The sequence below is a fragment of the Sus scrofa genome, chromosome 13 (assembly GCF_054392235.1).
Source record: "Sus scrofa isolate SSC_HxYL_T2T_F1_AM1 chromosome 13, Sscrofa_HxYL_maternal_Yorkshire_Landrace_v2.0, whole genome shotgun sequence".
NCBI classification, from domain to species: Eukaryota; Metazoa; Chordata; class Mammalia; order Artiodactyla; family Suidae; genus Sus; species Sus scrofa.
Window position 1 is genome coordinate 98,009,510 of NC_139395.1, and position 17,066 is coordinate 98,026,575.

General features: G+C 36.5%; 1 protein-coding gene across 5 annotated transcripts in view; it reads right to left on the reverse strand.

Moving 5' to 3' along the window:
• The window catches only part of ATR (ATR serine/threonine kinase), a 114,574-nt gene that overhangs the window by 62,468 nt on the left and 35,040 nt on the right, over nt 1-17,066 (reverse strand). For all 5 annotated transcript variants that reach the window (XR_014824068.1, XR_014824067.1, XR_014824066.1 and 2 more), the window contains exons 18-22: nt 16,261-16,391; nt 14,118-14,261; nt 10,781-10,874; nt 9,684-9,809; nt 346-552 (exon numbers count right to left, since the gene is read on the reverse strand). Coding sequence is in view for 2 of the 5 variants with exons in the window: in XM_084989926.1 (XP_084846052.1) it covers nt 346-552; nt 9,684-9,809; nt 10,781-10,874; nt 14,118-14,261; nt 16,261-16,391 (702 nt within the window). In the remaining 3 variants the exon portion in view is untranslated. The remainder of the gene's footprint in view (nt 1-345; nt 553-9,683; nt 9,810-10,780; nt 10,875-14,117; nt 14,262-16,260; nt 16,392-17,066) is intronic.

Below are 17,066 nucleotides of genomic sequence, written 5' to 3' on the forward strand. Positions count from 1 at the left end.
CACTGGGTTAAGTAAGGATCCTGGCATGGGCATGAGCTGTGGTGTATGTCGAAGATGCGGCTCAGATCCCGCATTGCTGTGGCTGTGGTATTGGCTGGCAGCTGCAGCTCCGATTCAACTCCTAACCTGGGAACTTCCACATGCCACACAAGCGGCTCTAAAAAGTAAAAAACAATACAAAACAAGACAAAAAACGTATTAAGGAATAAACTCAGAAATTACCTAAATTGTCTAGTTTAGATCAAGATGCCACTAAGGATAACCTGAATAGTTTTTTGTAAATGGAATACAGAAATCCTACTAGGACAGAGAATTCTTCTTGTCATTTTAAATTATCAAACTTACCACAAATGTAAAATCTTTTCCTTGGGTTTCAGTTGTTGAGAAATCCAGTCGACCTGGATCTATTGCCCCCAGTTCCCCTAAACATTCCCCACAGAGCAACCGAGCTTGAGAGTTTGCATCTTGACAACCTTTCAAAAGCACTGTCACCAACTGTGAGATAACAGGTTCCACTGTTTCACTATCTGTTGCATATTTTATCAGTTTTTCCTAAAATAAAAGTAGAAAGTTTACACATAACTTCTAAAAACTAGCATATTTTCCTAACCAAAAAGCTTAAAAATATTAAGGAATATCTGATATAAATGTTAATTAAATTCCTATATCTTTCCTAGTCTTTTCACCTAGTTTTTGCTGAGTTTACATATTATAGTCCACAATATGTTCTGTAGGATAAGAACCATTGTGTTTAAAAGTTTTAATCATCAATCCATTAAATAAACAGTTACTGAGTATTATTACATCAGTATACAAAAATAAGACATACCTTTATCCCAATGAGTTCCAGTCTTTTAGACATAAGACATACAAATTAGAAAATCATATAATAACACAATTTGTTATGTGCAATAACAAATATATGTACAAAGTAAAGAAGGAATGAAGAAGATGAAAGAAGGCTCAGAATAACTTTTCAAGGATAATAGAATATTTCAGTAAACATAGCAAAGAAAATGCTATCGGTTAAAATAAGAAAACTGAAAAGTATATAAAAAAGTAGTACAGTAGAAAAAGACATGGGAAAAGGGTTCTGTGGAGATGATAAAAAAAGAGGCAGCTTTTATGAAAAAATACATTGGTTCAAATAATCTTTTTTCATCTATCTCCTGAGGATGCTGCAATGAAAAACTATGAGGTAAGACAAGACCATTCTTTAGACAGGATTTAGGGATTGTACCTTTGTAACCACTTCAAGAACTACTTCATTTATAATTTTCCTTCTAGCAAAAGTAAAGCATATATAAGCATCTCAAACTTCATGTTAAAACTGTGATTTAAAGTAATCATTTCAAATTTTAAAAAGATATTTTATCTCATCCAGAATTCTCAATATTAGCTCATTTAAATAACATACAGGTTAATTCAAGCATATTTAAAATACATGAACTAGTAATAATGGAAATAATACTATTTGCCAACACAATAATTAGCAAAACTAATATAATTATAGACATTAATCCCCTTGCTAAAACTAGGAAATAGTAAGGAAAAGGATACTTTGGTTGACAAAGATAAAAGCACTGTGAACTCAAGACAATATATATATATATGAAACACTAAATGAAAGGTAATTTATAATATACTTATTTCCTAAGTGTTCAAAAATGTTTTCACTTCACTTCTAGGTTAGATAAACTTGGTTTCATTTTTCAGCAAAAAATATTCAATTCTAAGAGAACTTATAAAATGAATGTGTTCAATACATCTTTTTAGAAAGGTTTTTAAACACATGAATCCAATTTTTTCATTTTCCAAATGCATAACCACTTGTCAAAACAAATCCAGGTTTGCTCCAATTATTTAAAATGTCATTTTTATCACACTCTAAATGTTCATATACACTGGGTCTATTTCTGGACTTTGTTTTTTCCCACTGGTCTGTCTGCTTATTCATGTACCAGTATCACAGTGTTAAAAATTATAGAAACTCCAGAATATAGTGTCTGGGAGGGCTATTGAATTCTCATAGTTGTCTTCTTTCTTTGAGATTTCTTCCCAGCTATTTTTATGTTTGTTTTTCCATCCAAACATTTGTATAATTTTTTTTTTTTTTTTTTTTTTTTGTCTTTTGTCTTTTTGTTCTTGTTGTTGTTGCTATTTCTTGGGCCGCTCCGGCGGCATATGGAGGTTCCCAGGCTAGGGGTTGAATCGGAGCTGTAGCCACCGGCCTAGGCCAGAGCCACAGCAACGCGGGATCCAAGCCGCGTCTGCAACCTACACCACAGCTCACGGCAACGCCAGATCCTTTAACCCACTGAGCAAGGGCAGGGACCGAACCCGCAACCTCATGGTTCCTAGTCGGATTCGTTAACCACTGCGCCACGACGGGAACTCCTAAATTTTTTAAGTTAAAGAAAAAAATGGCATTTCATTGAGATGGCATTAAATTTATAAATTATCCAAAGGTGAATTTAAAATCTTTTTTTTTTTTTTTGCTTTTTGGGCCACACCTGCTATATATGGATGTTCCCAGGCTAGGGGTTGAATCAGAGCTGCAGCTGCCCGCCTACACCACAGCCACAGGCACGGGGGATCTGAGCTGAGTCTGCAATCTACACTGCAGCTCATGGCAATGTCAGATCCTTAACCCTTGAGAGAGGCCAGGGATAGAACCCACATCCTCATGGATACCAGTCGAGTTCATAACCTGCTGAGACACAACAGGAACCCCCTAAAATCTATTTAATATTGAGCCAACCTACCCAATGTATACGGGATGTTTCAGTTTGTTTAAATCAGTTACATTTTTGTGTCTTTCAGGGGTGTTTCAACGTTTTCCTCTTAGTGGTTTATACATTTCTTGTTATGCTTTTCCTAAGGATATTATCTTTTCTGCTACTATAATATAAATTGGGTTTTCCATGAAGTCTTCTACTTGGTTATTGCTCATGACATGAAGATTTTGATTTTTATATTCCCCTACCTAGCTGAATTGGTTGTCTGAGCTAGTTTATTGATATTTTCTACAGTTTTCCAACTATATTATTAGCATGATGTCTACAAACAGATATAGTTCCATGTCTTCCCCAATTTTTTTTTTTTTTTTTGCCATTTTCTTGGGTCACTCCTGCGGCGTATGGAGGTTCCCAGCCTAGGGGTCGAATCAGAGCTGTAGCCGCTGGCCTATGTCAGAGCCACAGCAACGCAGGATCTGAGCTGTGTCTGCAACCTACACCACAGCTCATGGCAACGCTGAATCCTTAACCCACTGAGCAAGGCCAGGGATTGAACCCACAAGCTCATGGTTCTTAGATTCGTTAACCACTGAGCCACGACGGAAACTCCCTGTCTTCCCCAATTTTTACGCTTCTGATTGTTTCCTCTTATCTAAATATATTCATTGGCCAATACTTCCAAATGAATACTAAATTGTAGCGGAGATAAAGGGCAAGCTTGATTTAGTGGAAATGTATCCTATTTCTCTATTAAGCATCTATGTGTGTGTGTGTGTCAATGTGCATATACACACATGTATATATATACATATACAATATATTAAGGCACTATCCATTGATTCCTATTACAGTTTGAAAACTGTAACACTGTTATAGTGTTAAAACCGTAATACTGTTACAGTACCTATAACAGTTTGTCAAAGACTGCTTCAGCATTTATGAAAAAACAGTAAGATTTTCCTCCTTAGTTCATTCACTCACAATTTCCCCCCAACCTCCTCTCCCAGACAACCACTAATCTACCTTCTGTCTCTATAGGTTTGCTCATTCATGGGTATGTATACTCATAATGGATCTTCTTTGTAAGTTTTATATTTTCTTCTATTGTATCTTTGTGAATTATGGCCTTTAGCATTATAAAGTGCCCTTTTGGTGGCCATATTTAATTCTTTCAGTTTCTATTCTTCTTTGTGTAGTGGCAGGATGAGAACTCTTATTTTCTTGTTACTTCAATTTATCTGTTAAAAATTTGCTCATCCCTTTACTTTTGCCTTTCTAAATCATTTACTTTATATGTACATATTACATAGAGCATAGATAGTTGTTCTTGCTTTGTAAGTCAATTTGTAAATTTTTTCTCTTTAAGGTCATTCACATTTATTAATATAATTGATATGTTGGGCCTCAATTCCATCAGGTTTTAAATTTTAAGACTGTATATATTACAATTAGTCCTAAAATTAATATATTTTGGTATAAAAGAAAATTTACACATTTGTTCTAGAGGTATCCTTTATACTAATACTTTCATGTCTCTGGTCTCTTTTATTTAAACTTCTTTAATTAGTTTGCCAGTTTTAAATAGTATATTTTGACTCCTGTAGTATATTTTGCCTATGCAACAATAAGCTCATTTTATTTATATTAGTCTCTTCTCTCATTGAAAAAACTGCATTATTTCTATTTAATTAGAATATATAATTAAATAAAAATTTCCCACACTTGTCCCCATCATTGTTGTTTTAGTTAAATAAAACTAGTAACCATCAGTTCTCTTGCCAAAGTCTCCCAAGTCATCTCTTGACTGAATGAAGCCATTCTCTAGCCTATCTCTTAGAAAGGGCTCACTTGTCAAACTCACATTTCTTCAATTCTGGTATATTAAAATTGTGTGTTTCTTATCTGTGATATTCTAAAGACAGTCCTTCCCATTTTTGAAAATGCTGCTATCTTCCAGACTCACTCTGTATATTAATGTTGAGAATTCTGATACTTACTTTTCCTGCCCTTTTAAGTGATTTTTTAAAAACTTATTTTTACCTGTAGGTCCTGAATATTTCTTATTATTAAACTCTACAGGAAGTTCCCATCGTGGCACAGTGGTTAACGAATCTGACTAGGAACCATGACGTTTCGGGTTCGATCCCCGGCCTTGCTCAGTGGGTTAAGGATCCGGTGTTGCCGTGAGCTGTGGTGTAGGTCGCAGACATGGCTCGGATCCCGCATTGCTGTGGCTCTGGGGTAGGCCGGTGGCTACGGCTCCGATTACACCCCTAGCCTGGGAACCTCCATATGCCATGGGTGTGGCCCTAGAAAAGGCAAAAAGACAAAATAAATAAATAAACAAATAAACAAATAAATAAATAAAATCTACAATATATCAGAGTCAACTGTCCTAGGGTCAATTTTCACAGGTACACAATGGGTCCTTTCAATACGTAGATTTATTTCCAGAAAATTTTCTCGGATTAACATTTTATATTATTTTATTTTGCTTTTTTGGGGCCGCACCATGGCATATGGAAGTTCCCAGGCTAGGGGTCAAATCGGAGCTATAGCTACTGGCCTACAGCACAGCCCCAGCAATGTGGGATCTGACTTGTGTCTTCGACCTACACCACAGCTCATGGGCAACGGTGGATCCTTAACCCAGTGACTGAGGCCAGGGATCAAACCCACATCTTCTTGGATACTAGTCAGATTCGTTTCTGCTGCTTCACAATGGGAACTCCCTTGGATTGTCATTTTAAATGTTAATTCTATTGTTTTATTTCTCTTCTTCAGATATTCTCTTTGCATGTGAAATCTTTGCCAAGCTTGCATTTCACTACTTTGGTTCTTTGTACTCCTTTCTCTAATCTCATTTTTGTTTTCTTGATTATTTTTCTGCCTTTCTTCAATGCCCCTTACTAAAGTTTTAGTCATTTATATTCCTGCCCTCGTACTCATTATAATTTAATCTTCATTTCTTCAATTTCTTTTTTTTCTTTTTTGTCTTTTTGTCTTTTCTAGGGTCACACCCATGGCATATGGAGGTTCCCAGGCTAGGGATCTAATTGGAGTTGTAGCCACTGACCTACGCCACAGCTACAGCAGGACTGGAGCCACAACTGCGACCTACACCACAGCTCACGGCAACCCTGGATCCTTAAGCCACCGGGCGAGGCCAGGGATCGAACCCGAAACATCATGGTTCCCAGTCGGATTCGTTAGCCAATGAGCCATTTCTTCAATTTCTTGAGTTCAGTCACCTCTTTTTTCTTGATTTTTGTCCATTTCGCTTTTTTAAATTTCTCGCTTAATTCTTTCTATATTTGCAAATGCTTGCTTAAAGTATTTAATTCAGGTTATAGTGCTAAGTCTAGTTTTCTTCTGCTTTATGATTTGTTTTGAGAAAGGAATGGTCATCAACCAAAAGATTTAACTTTCATTTTCTTTTTTGGCCTCCCCACAGCATATAGTTCTGGGGCCAGGGATCAGATCTGAGCCACAGTTGCGACCTAAGCCTTAACCTACTGTGCCAGGCTGGAGATCGAACCTGTGCCCCAGTGCTCCCAAGATGCTGCAGATCCCGCTACACCACAGGGGGAACTCTGGTTTTCATTTTCTGTTATTGCCTTACAGTAACCTTGTATATGTACAGAACATTTTTTTTTTCTATTTATATTATGGACCCTTCATAACAGCTGTGTGCAGTAGTAGTAAGGATTCTATAGTAGCTTACAAGATTCTGATTTCAAAAGTACTCTCTTCTGTCAGCATAGCAAAGTATAGTTTTTTTTTCATAAGTAGCTTTTTGGCAGGAGTTGTTTGGGGAGGATTTGGTATAGCCTTGATTTTGTGGATTTCCTCTTATTTCTGTTAAAATTATTTCTCTTACTTTCTTCTTTCTTTTTACAACTAAGTTTCCAAAAAGTGCCTCCTCTTTACTATTCTTTTACTTCTTTCCAGAGATAATGACCTTCAGAGACTGCAACCTTAGGATCTATACCCTTTCACGTCCCTTCCCCATAACCAAAGCTCTGATGTACCTTATCTTGGATCAAACTTTCAGTATTATTGCACCGGGAGTGGGATCACCTCTTTCTGCTGGTGATTTTATGTTTGTGTCATCATCCATAGTTCTTCCACTCCACTTTTTTCTTTTTCATGTGGTTGCCTCAGAATCTAACTGCTCTCAACACAAACTGTGACACAAGCTCCAGAGACAGCTCTGCTGCTTACAGGTAATCTGAAGTTCACAGTCTTCTCAGTCTCACAGTTATGTTGAGGGTGTGACTTGTGTATGGTTTTAGTTTCTCTACTTGCTGCTCCTTATGATGTTCAGCAGGGTGTGTGGAGATTCACTTGTAGGCACTCACCATTATCCTAGGATAACTTGGAAGTCCCCAGCAGCTTTATTTTCAATGGGCTCATTCTCAGATTTGTAATTATTAGTAAAATATCTTTTTATTAGAATTCTGCATTTGTCATCAACACAAATGCAGAAGTTGTGGCTTCAACATAAACAACTTGTCCTTCTGGGACTTCACCATAGGGGCTCACTTCAACCTAAGTAGCAATAGTAGTTTGATCTAGAGCTTGATTTTTTTGACAGACATTAAAATTTTCTGTTATCCACTAAGCTTAGCTCTCTTTTATTCCTTCAAAAGTGTATATTCCTCCTTAAAAGTAAGGAGTAGAAGCTGTCATTTCAGTAATGTCAGTGATTCCCCGGGGGCTACCCAAGAGTACAGCACTTTTGTGGGATTAGTCAACCAAAATAGTTAAGTATCATCAGCCGTCACCTAAGGCTACATCAGCCATCACCTTAACTGTTACAGCATCTTTTAGAGTGCCTTGTTGCTACATCATACCTAATTATTTGTTTATCCAGTTAGATCTGTTTTTTAAAAAAACACTGCCTTACAACACCCTCCTAAATTATCTTCTCCTGTCTCTCTGGCTAAGAGTTGAACTTTTAAAAGAATGCCTTTTGCATCTGTTCTTTCAAGGATTCTCATGGCATCCCCTACAAAGACTCTCTTGACCCCTAACATTGTTATCTTACATCAGTTTCATGCTCTAGTATTGGAATAGGTTCTTCTAGAGTTGCACAAGAAGATTGTCACTGTCTACATGCAGCTATTTACATTTAAATTAAGCAAAATTAAATAAAATTAAGAGTTCAGTTCCTCAATCATACATTCCAAGGGCTCTGGAGAACCGCATGTGGCTAGTAGCTGCTTGGCTGCACAGTATAGATACAGAATATTCCCTTCCTCACAGAATATTCTTTTGGATAGCAATGAATTACTTTCAACTTTGATGTTACCTTCTTGCCATAGTTGAAAATGAAACCAATTCCTTCTATTTTCTTAGATGTTTTGGGTCAGTATCTGCTGAGTAAGGCTGGGAAGACATGTATCTCTGGATTCTTTCCCTTCTTTTCTTATCTCCCCTCACTTCACCAAGTCCTCCTTATCTTTAGTTTTTTTCTTACCAACTTAAAATAAATGTATCCAGCTACATATTCATGCTAAACTAAACTAACTCTCATTTAACAAAAATAGCCTATAACAATATGGCCATGTTATCTTATTCAGACTACTCATCTGACCTTCAAGACTCCTGCAGGTACACTACCTTCTTATTCTACCTAGCAGATCTACTGGCACAGGGACTTCATACCGAAGGAAGGCTTGACAGTGGGGGCAGAGGTGGCTTTTCCAAGAGTATAAGAAATCTCAGTGAGTTCTCAGATTTGGTCATTTACATTGAAGATGTGATGATCGATATGATGTTTCTGTATGTTAAATCATGACCAAGTCATCTGCTTGGAAATAACCTAAACTAGAAAATCTCTATGCCAAAAGGAAAGATCTTGTGCTATTCATAAAATCTCTATATTGAATTAAAAAGGTAGAGGCCCTTTAAGTTATCCAGAATCCTGGTAAAGGTTTGGGGATAGAGGAAAGCACAGGGTAGTTTCAGTGTAGTATAGAGAATGAACTGCTTTCAACTTTGACGTTACGTTCTTGCCATAGCTGGAAAAGAAACCATTTCCTTTTTTTTTCCTGGGTGTTTTGGGTCAGTATACTAATTACATTATCTACTGATAACGTAGACGTATAGTTAGAAGCGCATAAAAACTATACTCGAGGAGATTCAAGGCTCCTCACATGTGTTAAGATCATCTTTACATTGGCTGTTACCCACATTGGTTATACAAGCTCTCTGACCCAGAAGCATGTACTTGTTACCACATGTATATCTTATATATCACATATATATATATATATATTTGTCTTGAAAATAAATATAACCTAATTTTGTAATCTGTGAACTCCTTAGGGTCTTAGGCTATCATATCTTATCATATGAGTTCCTAATATGAAAAAATAAATATCTCACTTAAAATTTTTCTATTTTATAGACTTCTATTGATCTGGTATTTTAAATACCAGTTCTCACCCTCATCAAGGTTAGGGATACTCTACATTATATTGACAAGGAAAGGAATAAAGTTCATTGGCCCCATAAAAAAAAGATAACTTACAAATTTAGCTTCATTAAAACTAACGGAGTTAATTTCATCAAAATGTAAAATGGCAAAGTTATTGAAATCTTATATGAAAGATCTGCACAGGAAATTATGAGAAGACTCACATCAACTGCTGTTGTACAAACACACATATACCCTTCCTCAGGAAGGTTCAATAACCTAAAATAAACTGTCAAATCATGACTCTTCAAACACAACAACAACAAAATTTGCAAACCTCTTCAATCTCAAAGGGTGTTTCATGAATTACTGAACTAAGTCAGATCTTATAATCTTGGTAAAAGGAAAATCACCTCTTTCATTGAACCTACTGAGTCTCAAGCAAATATGCCAATCTGTCATCTTTTCTTTAATTGTCCACCCTTTCTTTTCTATAGCTCTTTAGTTATATCTCAGTATACCTGATTTTTATACAAGGTTTCCTTCAAGCTTGTAAGAGCATGAATACGAACATCTACATTTTCATGTTGAACTGCTTTCATGGATAGCTGAAGAGTTGTCTGAAGATCAGTACTCTCAGAGGTCTCCTATATAAAGAACACAGAGAGATACACCTTATCAATTCACCACTTCAGGAACCATTTCAGAGGCCTCGTTTTCCCACAGTTACCATTAGTTAAACTGTACCAAAACTGAAAGTAGTTTTAAAAAAGAATTTCCACCTCTACCTTTGTACAGCATATGAATTTTTAGTAATTCTCAGGGAAAGCAATTTCATTCCAAAATCTTTAGTTGAGGAGAAAAGTTTTATTTCAACTAAATAATAATTTACTTATCCAAAATAAATCCTTCTTAGCAGGATATACAAGTTCTCCTTAATGGGCTAGATAATAGCCTTGAACAAGGTTTACAGATTAGGCAGATAATTCACTCTTTATTTTGACTACTTACTTTCTCATGACTAATGATTTGCCCAGTAAAAAAAGGATACAAAATCTTCAGTATCAATCTTGAGGTCCACAGTAAATATACCTGCTACTCTGATTCAAGGTCAGGTATCCAACTTTCTGCCCTAAAAATCTGTGGAATCACCACTAATACTTTATAATTTCGAAGAGTTCACTGAAATTTAGGTTGCTGGAACAACAGATTACTCCCCTTCTAAAGCTAAGAATCAGTCAGATCTCACATTTCCATACTACGGTTTGTAACACAAAATAATCAGAATCCTCTCACAGCTATTTTTTCTATACTGAGTATGCAGCTATGGTCATTTCTTTTAGGGACTATAAGTAAAAAAGCATACTCATCTGGGTAGTAAAAGCACAAGAATTGTATTCTTTGTCCTCTGTTCTACCTAATCCTATTATATCTTTGACCTAGATGCTAAAACTTCCTTCTAAAGATTATAGTCTCATGATAGGATTATCTTGTCATCAGGAATTAGCCATTAGAGTATCCCTAGATATGATTCTAAAGAATCTCTACTCAGCGTGTTAGAACCTTGAAAGAATTCTGTACCAATGATCTCCAAAACCATACATAAAAAATTGAATACCTTTCTGTATTCCTGTAGAACTGCTTTTATCTTTTTTAATTCTGGATGATCAGGTAAAAAATATATTTCATGAAGAAAATCTTGCACAGCATCCCTAATGGTTGGTTGGAAGAAAAAGAATTATTTGCTGGATATGAACACACACAAAAATAAAGCAGAGGTTGAAATTCAGGTCAATTTAATTAACACTTAAGCGTGATAGTTGATTGTTGACATGCAAGGTATTCTTCCTAACTACATATAGGATGCTCAGCTAGTAGTGTCAAATAATCAAATCTAAGAAAATCACCCTGTGGCAGTCTGCTACATTGATGGCCCTGAATAATCTTACTTCCCAGTGTATACACCAATGATAGCTACTTTCTCTTCAATTTGGGATAGGTATGTGACCTACTCTAAAAAACAGAACATGGCAGCAGAAATGTTGGGCACATTAAGAGCCTAGGTGTTAAAAAGTCTGTCAGCTTGTGGTTTTGAACTCATGAGAGTCCTGAGTCACCATGAAAGAAGTCTGGCCAATATCATGACAGGCTACCTGGAGAGAGAAAAGCTCTGAGACTAAATGAAAAGGAGAATTCCAGCAAAGTCTACCCTCAGGCTGACTGCAGTGACCATTGGTAAAAATGCCAAGGAACTGACTAGCTGAGTCCAGCCCTGATTGAAAAATCATGAGTAAATAAAAATGCTTGTTGTTTTAAGACACTAGGTTTTGGAGTGGTTTGTCATGCAGCAATAGATACTCAAACCAAACTCCAAAACACAAATTCTCACAAAAAATGTTAGGAGAAAATATTTAAGTAATTCCTATTGAGGCTAGTTTCAATTTGCTTCAAATATAAAACTCCAATACTTCTAGGTCAGAGTTCCTATTGTGGCACAATGGAAATGAATTCAACTAGGAACCATGAGGTTGTGGGTTGGATCCCTGGCCTCGCTCAGCTGGTTAAGGATCCAGTGTTGCTGCTGACTGTGGTGTAGGTTGCAGACTCGGCGCGGGTCTGGCATTGCTGTGGCTCTGGCGTAGGCTGGCAGCAACACCTCCAATTAGACCCCTAGCCTGGGAACCTCCATACGCCGCAGGCACGGCCCTAAAAAGACAAAAGACAAAAGACAAAAAAAAAAAAAAAAAAAAAACTTCTGAGTCTAAATAAAAGTGTTTCTAAATTCCAGTCCTCATTAACTCATGCAACAAATATGTATTAAGTAACTACTCAGTGCTATTAGTGCTAGACATTGGGGATGTAACAATAAAGAAAGAGAATGCTCAGAGAAGGTAAGGTCTTCTAGCCAGCATAGTGAATAATTTTTTTTTTTTGTCTTTTTTTGTCTTTTCTAAGGCCACACCTACAGCATATGGAGGTTCCCAGGCTAGGGGTCTAATTGGAGCTGTAGCTACAGCCACAGCAACACTGGATCCTTAACCCACTGAACAAGACCAGGGATCGAACCAGCAACCTCATGGTTCCTAGTCGGATTTGTCAATCACTAAGCCACAACGGGAACTCCTAAATTTTTTATTATTATGAAAATGCAGAGAAATGATTCCTCTATAATAGGCAGCAAAGATATACTATACACACGATAATCCAAAAGGGATCTGAAAGGTGACCTAGACCAGTGATTACGTTGTTTTATTATGTACAAAATTTTAAAAAAAGTTTGTTTTTTTTTTTTTTGTCTTTTTTTGCCATTTCTTGGGCCGCTCCAACGTCATATGTAGGTTCCCAGGCTAGGGGTCTAACAGGAGCTGTAGCCGCTGGCCTATACCACAGCCACAGCAACATGGGATCAGAGCTGCATCTGCAACCTACACCACAGCTCATGGCAATGCCGGATTGTTAACCCACTGAGCAAGGGCAGGGATTGAACCCGAGACCTCATGGTTCCTAGTCGGATTCATTAACTACTGCGCCACAACGGAAACTCCTAAAAAAAAGTATTTTAATTGTGAAAAAAATCCTCCATAAAGTTTTCTTTGTACTTTCTCCCTGATTGGACAGTTACTGAAAATGATTAATGGGAATGGCAATAGCATATGGATAAGTAAATAAATAGTAGTTAAATCCCAATTTTTCAGAAGCAAAGGAACTATGACATACAATGGCATGCGCAAAAGTGGAAAAAAAAATTTAAGTGTATAGAAAGGCATTCCAGTCTAAAAAGCAGCCTGAGTGAAAAATAAAAATGAGGAGCCTGGGAACTCCATATGCCAGGAGAGCAGCCCAAGAAATGGCAAAAAGACCAAAAAATAAATAAATAAATAAATAAATAAATAAATAATAAAAACAAAAGCAATGAAAAGAAAACACAAGCACAGTGGAGGGAAAGCAGTGGAAAGAGAACTGTTACAGCTTAAAGAAACTTTAAAGATTTAGCAAACAAATGCATAGTCTTTAGCTGGATTCTTGTTTCTTAGAACCATCTGTAAAAGACATTTGGGAAGAATTAGGGAATTTGAACATGGACTGGATAGTAAAAATTTTTAGGAAATTGTCAACTTTATTAGTTGGGAAGTGGTATTATGGTTACATAGAAAAATATTTTTCTTTTTGAAGAATGCACGCTGAAGATTGTGGAAAGAAGTTGTCATAATGCTTGTAATTTTTAAAAAATACGTGACTAAAATAATACCCAATTTGGCATATATTAACAACCATTAAATCTAAAACAAACAAACAAAAAAAGAAAGTGAAAGGAATGATGTATACTCTTGCACTAGCAGTTTGGATTGGCTACAGCCTAGTGTATATGTTAAAAAATCCTGGGAAAGGATTTTAAGAAATAAGATGTAGCTAGATTTTGGAACACCTTGAATATCAAGATAACAATTAGGATACAGACTGTTTCTGTATGCTAGAATGTTTCAGGCAAAGAGAAACATATGTTTTAATATGTGAACAATATGAAGACATGTAATAAAAGCTATAGGGAAAGGAGACTGGTTAAAAGGTTAATGCAATGAAATAATAAGGGTTTCATCTAAGATAAGCTGAAGAAAATAAGTGATTAGCCCTCCTAACCTTTCTCATACATTCAACTGTCTGCCTTTTTAACTGTGAGAAGAAAGGCAAATTTGCCTCACCTCTTTCAAAATTGATAAAAAATAATTTGAGTTATTGACCAAGTTTAAAATATATTTATAATAAAATCAATATTACAACTCAAAGGGCATCACTTTGATATGTATTGACTTAAGGCATGTCAATTACTTCTATTTACTGATAGACTCTAAATGAAAAAGAATGTGAACAGTTCTGCATTACCAAAAGTAATCTTAATACCTTGAGACATAAATGTATAGTAATAAACAGCTGCTATCTTTATTAACTTACAATACCTGTTTTCAATTATGAGGTAGTGAAATATAGCTGCAGTTTCTTTAGGCTGGATGTGTATGAGAGGTAACAAAGCTACTATTACATGACTGAGGAGGGAGCCCAGATAAGCATGATCTAGGCAGCGAACAAAGCAGTCCCAAGCTCTACGGAAAAAAAAAATTAAAAGTCACATCATTTTTATTATTTTTAAAGTTCCATCAATTATTAGCTGAACAATGATACACACAAACAATAAAATTACAAAGCAACTGTAAAAATGTAATAAAGATTCAGTACTGTATTATTCAGAGTGATTTCCATAATACATTAAGTCAAAAAAAAGCAAGGTGAAAATGCTTATAACATGCTACTTTTTAGGGCAGGACTAATATCTCTGAGTATAACCTGTTACACAAATTTGAATTTGGAACAATGTAAATGTTTTATATGATTTTCAAATTAAATAAAATTGAAAGAAAAAGTAACCTCTTAAAATTTCAAGCAAACTGAAATAACTGATGCTAACATACCAAGTTGATGGCACATGCACATAGGAAAGAATAATTTCACATGACTTTAAAACATATTATTCTGATTATACATCTCCAATAAAATATTGTCAAGAACAAAAAGAACCTTCAAGAAGCTTAAACTGAATTCAGTAGTCCTAGTGTTGGCAGTAATACTAAAATTAAATTAAACTAACCATCAGCCAAATCCTATAGGCCAAAATCTCAATGGCGTAAAAGAAATGAGAGGGAATTTAAGGGACGAATCCAGTTATAAGAATTACTTAGGGGACCAAACAACCAAACATACGGCACGTGCAACTAATATGAATTCCAATTCAAATAAACCAACATCTTCACAATAGCCAGGACATGGAAACAATCCAAATGTCCATCGACAGATGATTGGATTCGGAAGATGCGGTATATATACACAATGGAATACTACTCAGCCATAAAAAATGATGACATCATGCCATTTGCAGCAACATGGATGGAACTAGAGAATCTCATACTGAGTGAAATGAGCCAGAAAGACAAAGACAAATACCATATGATGTCACTTATAACTGGAATCTAATATCCAGCACAAATGAACATCTCCTCAGAAAAGAAAATCATGGACTTGGAGAAGAGACTTGTGGTTGCCTGATGGGAGGGGGAGGGAGTGGGAGGGATCGGGAGCTTGGGCTTATCAGACACAACCTAGAATAGATTTATAAGGAGATCATGCTGAATAGCATTGAGAACTATGTCTAGATACTCATGTTGCAACAGAAGAAAGGATGGGGGAAAAAACTGTAACTGCAATGTATACATCTAAGGATGACCTGACCCCCTTGCTGTACAGTGGGAAAATAATAAAAAAAAAAAAAACAAAAAAACAAATAAACCAACATCTTTGGGAAAAACACATTTGAGACAACTGGGGAAATACGGCTTTTAGATGACTTTAAAGGAATTCCTATTAATTCTGCTAAGTATAATAATTTACAATGGTTATATATTTTTTATTTATTTTTATTTCTATATATTTATTTTTTTGTCTTTTTAGGGCCACACCCTTGGCATATGGAGTTCCCAGGCTAGGGGTTGAATCAGAGCTGTAGCAGCTGGCCTACACCACAGACAGGAACACCAGATTTGAGCCGTGTCTGCAACCTACACCACAGCTCATGGCAAAGTCGGATCCTTTACCCACTGAGCAAGGCCAGGGATCGAACCCAAGTCCTCATGGATATTATTCGGGTTTGTTAACTGCTGAGCCACAACGGGAACTCCTGGTTATATATTTTTTAAAATGTCCTTACTCCTTAAATACATCTGAAGTATTTAGAAGTACAATGAAGTATAATGGGGTTTTTTAAAAACATTCCAAGCAACAATAAATAAAGTAGAAGTACAAAGATTAAATAAGATTAACAATGTTGACAACTACTGAGTTGGAAAAATGGGTATGCAGAGGTTCATATTATTCTATTTCCCAGTATATTAGAAGATATCACAGCAAAATGTTTTTAAAGAAGTAAACACATTCCCTTTTCAATACAAATAGCCTATCTTAATTATTTCTGGTTTGAATCCAATTTCTCTCAAAGAGATAAGAATTCAAGTGAGTGCTACTGAAAAATGCAAAAAATCACGTAGTCGTTACCTGCAACACAATTCAGGAAAATCATCTTTGAATCGAAGGCCAGTTCTCAGTGTGGTCATCATCTTCACCCTTACAGAACTGACATGTTTGGGTCCCATCAATTTCATCAAAGACATCAAACTGTTCAAGGCCTATAAAGTAAGTAGAGTTTTAAAACAAAGCCAAAAACAAGCTTGCAGGAGCAGATAAGTCCTGAGGAAAAGTGCTTTCCACCTTAATCTCAGAGTAGTATCTACTCTCTGGCAACACAAGGTTTAAAAAATGCTAGCCAGGGGAGTTCCCGTCGTGGTGCAGTGGTGGCTACAGCTCCGATTGGACCCCTAGCCTGGGAACCTCCATATGCCGCAGGAGCGGCCCAAAGAAATAGTAAAAAGACAAAAAAAAAAAAAAAACTAGCCAGTTCATTTTGTCCAACTGCTTTTTTTTTTTCTTTTTTTTTTGTGCTATTTCTTGCGCCGCTCCCGCAGCACATGGAGGTTCCCAGGCTAGGGGTCTAATCGCCAGAGCCACAGCAACGCGGGATCCGAGCCGCATCTGCAACCTACACCACAACTCACAACAACGCCGGATCGTTAACCCACTGAGCAAGGGCAGGGACCAAACCCGAAACCTTCTGGTTCCTAGTCGGATTCGTTAACCACTGCGCCACGACGGTAACTCCATGTCCAACTGCTTATGTAAGAAAAATAAATTTGAGGGAGTTCCCATTTGAGGATCAGCGGAAAAGAAATCTGACTAGCATCCATGAGGAGACAGGTTCAATCCCTGGCCTAGCTCAGTGCATTAAGGATCCACAGTTGCCGTGA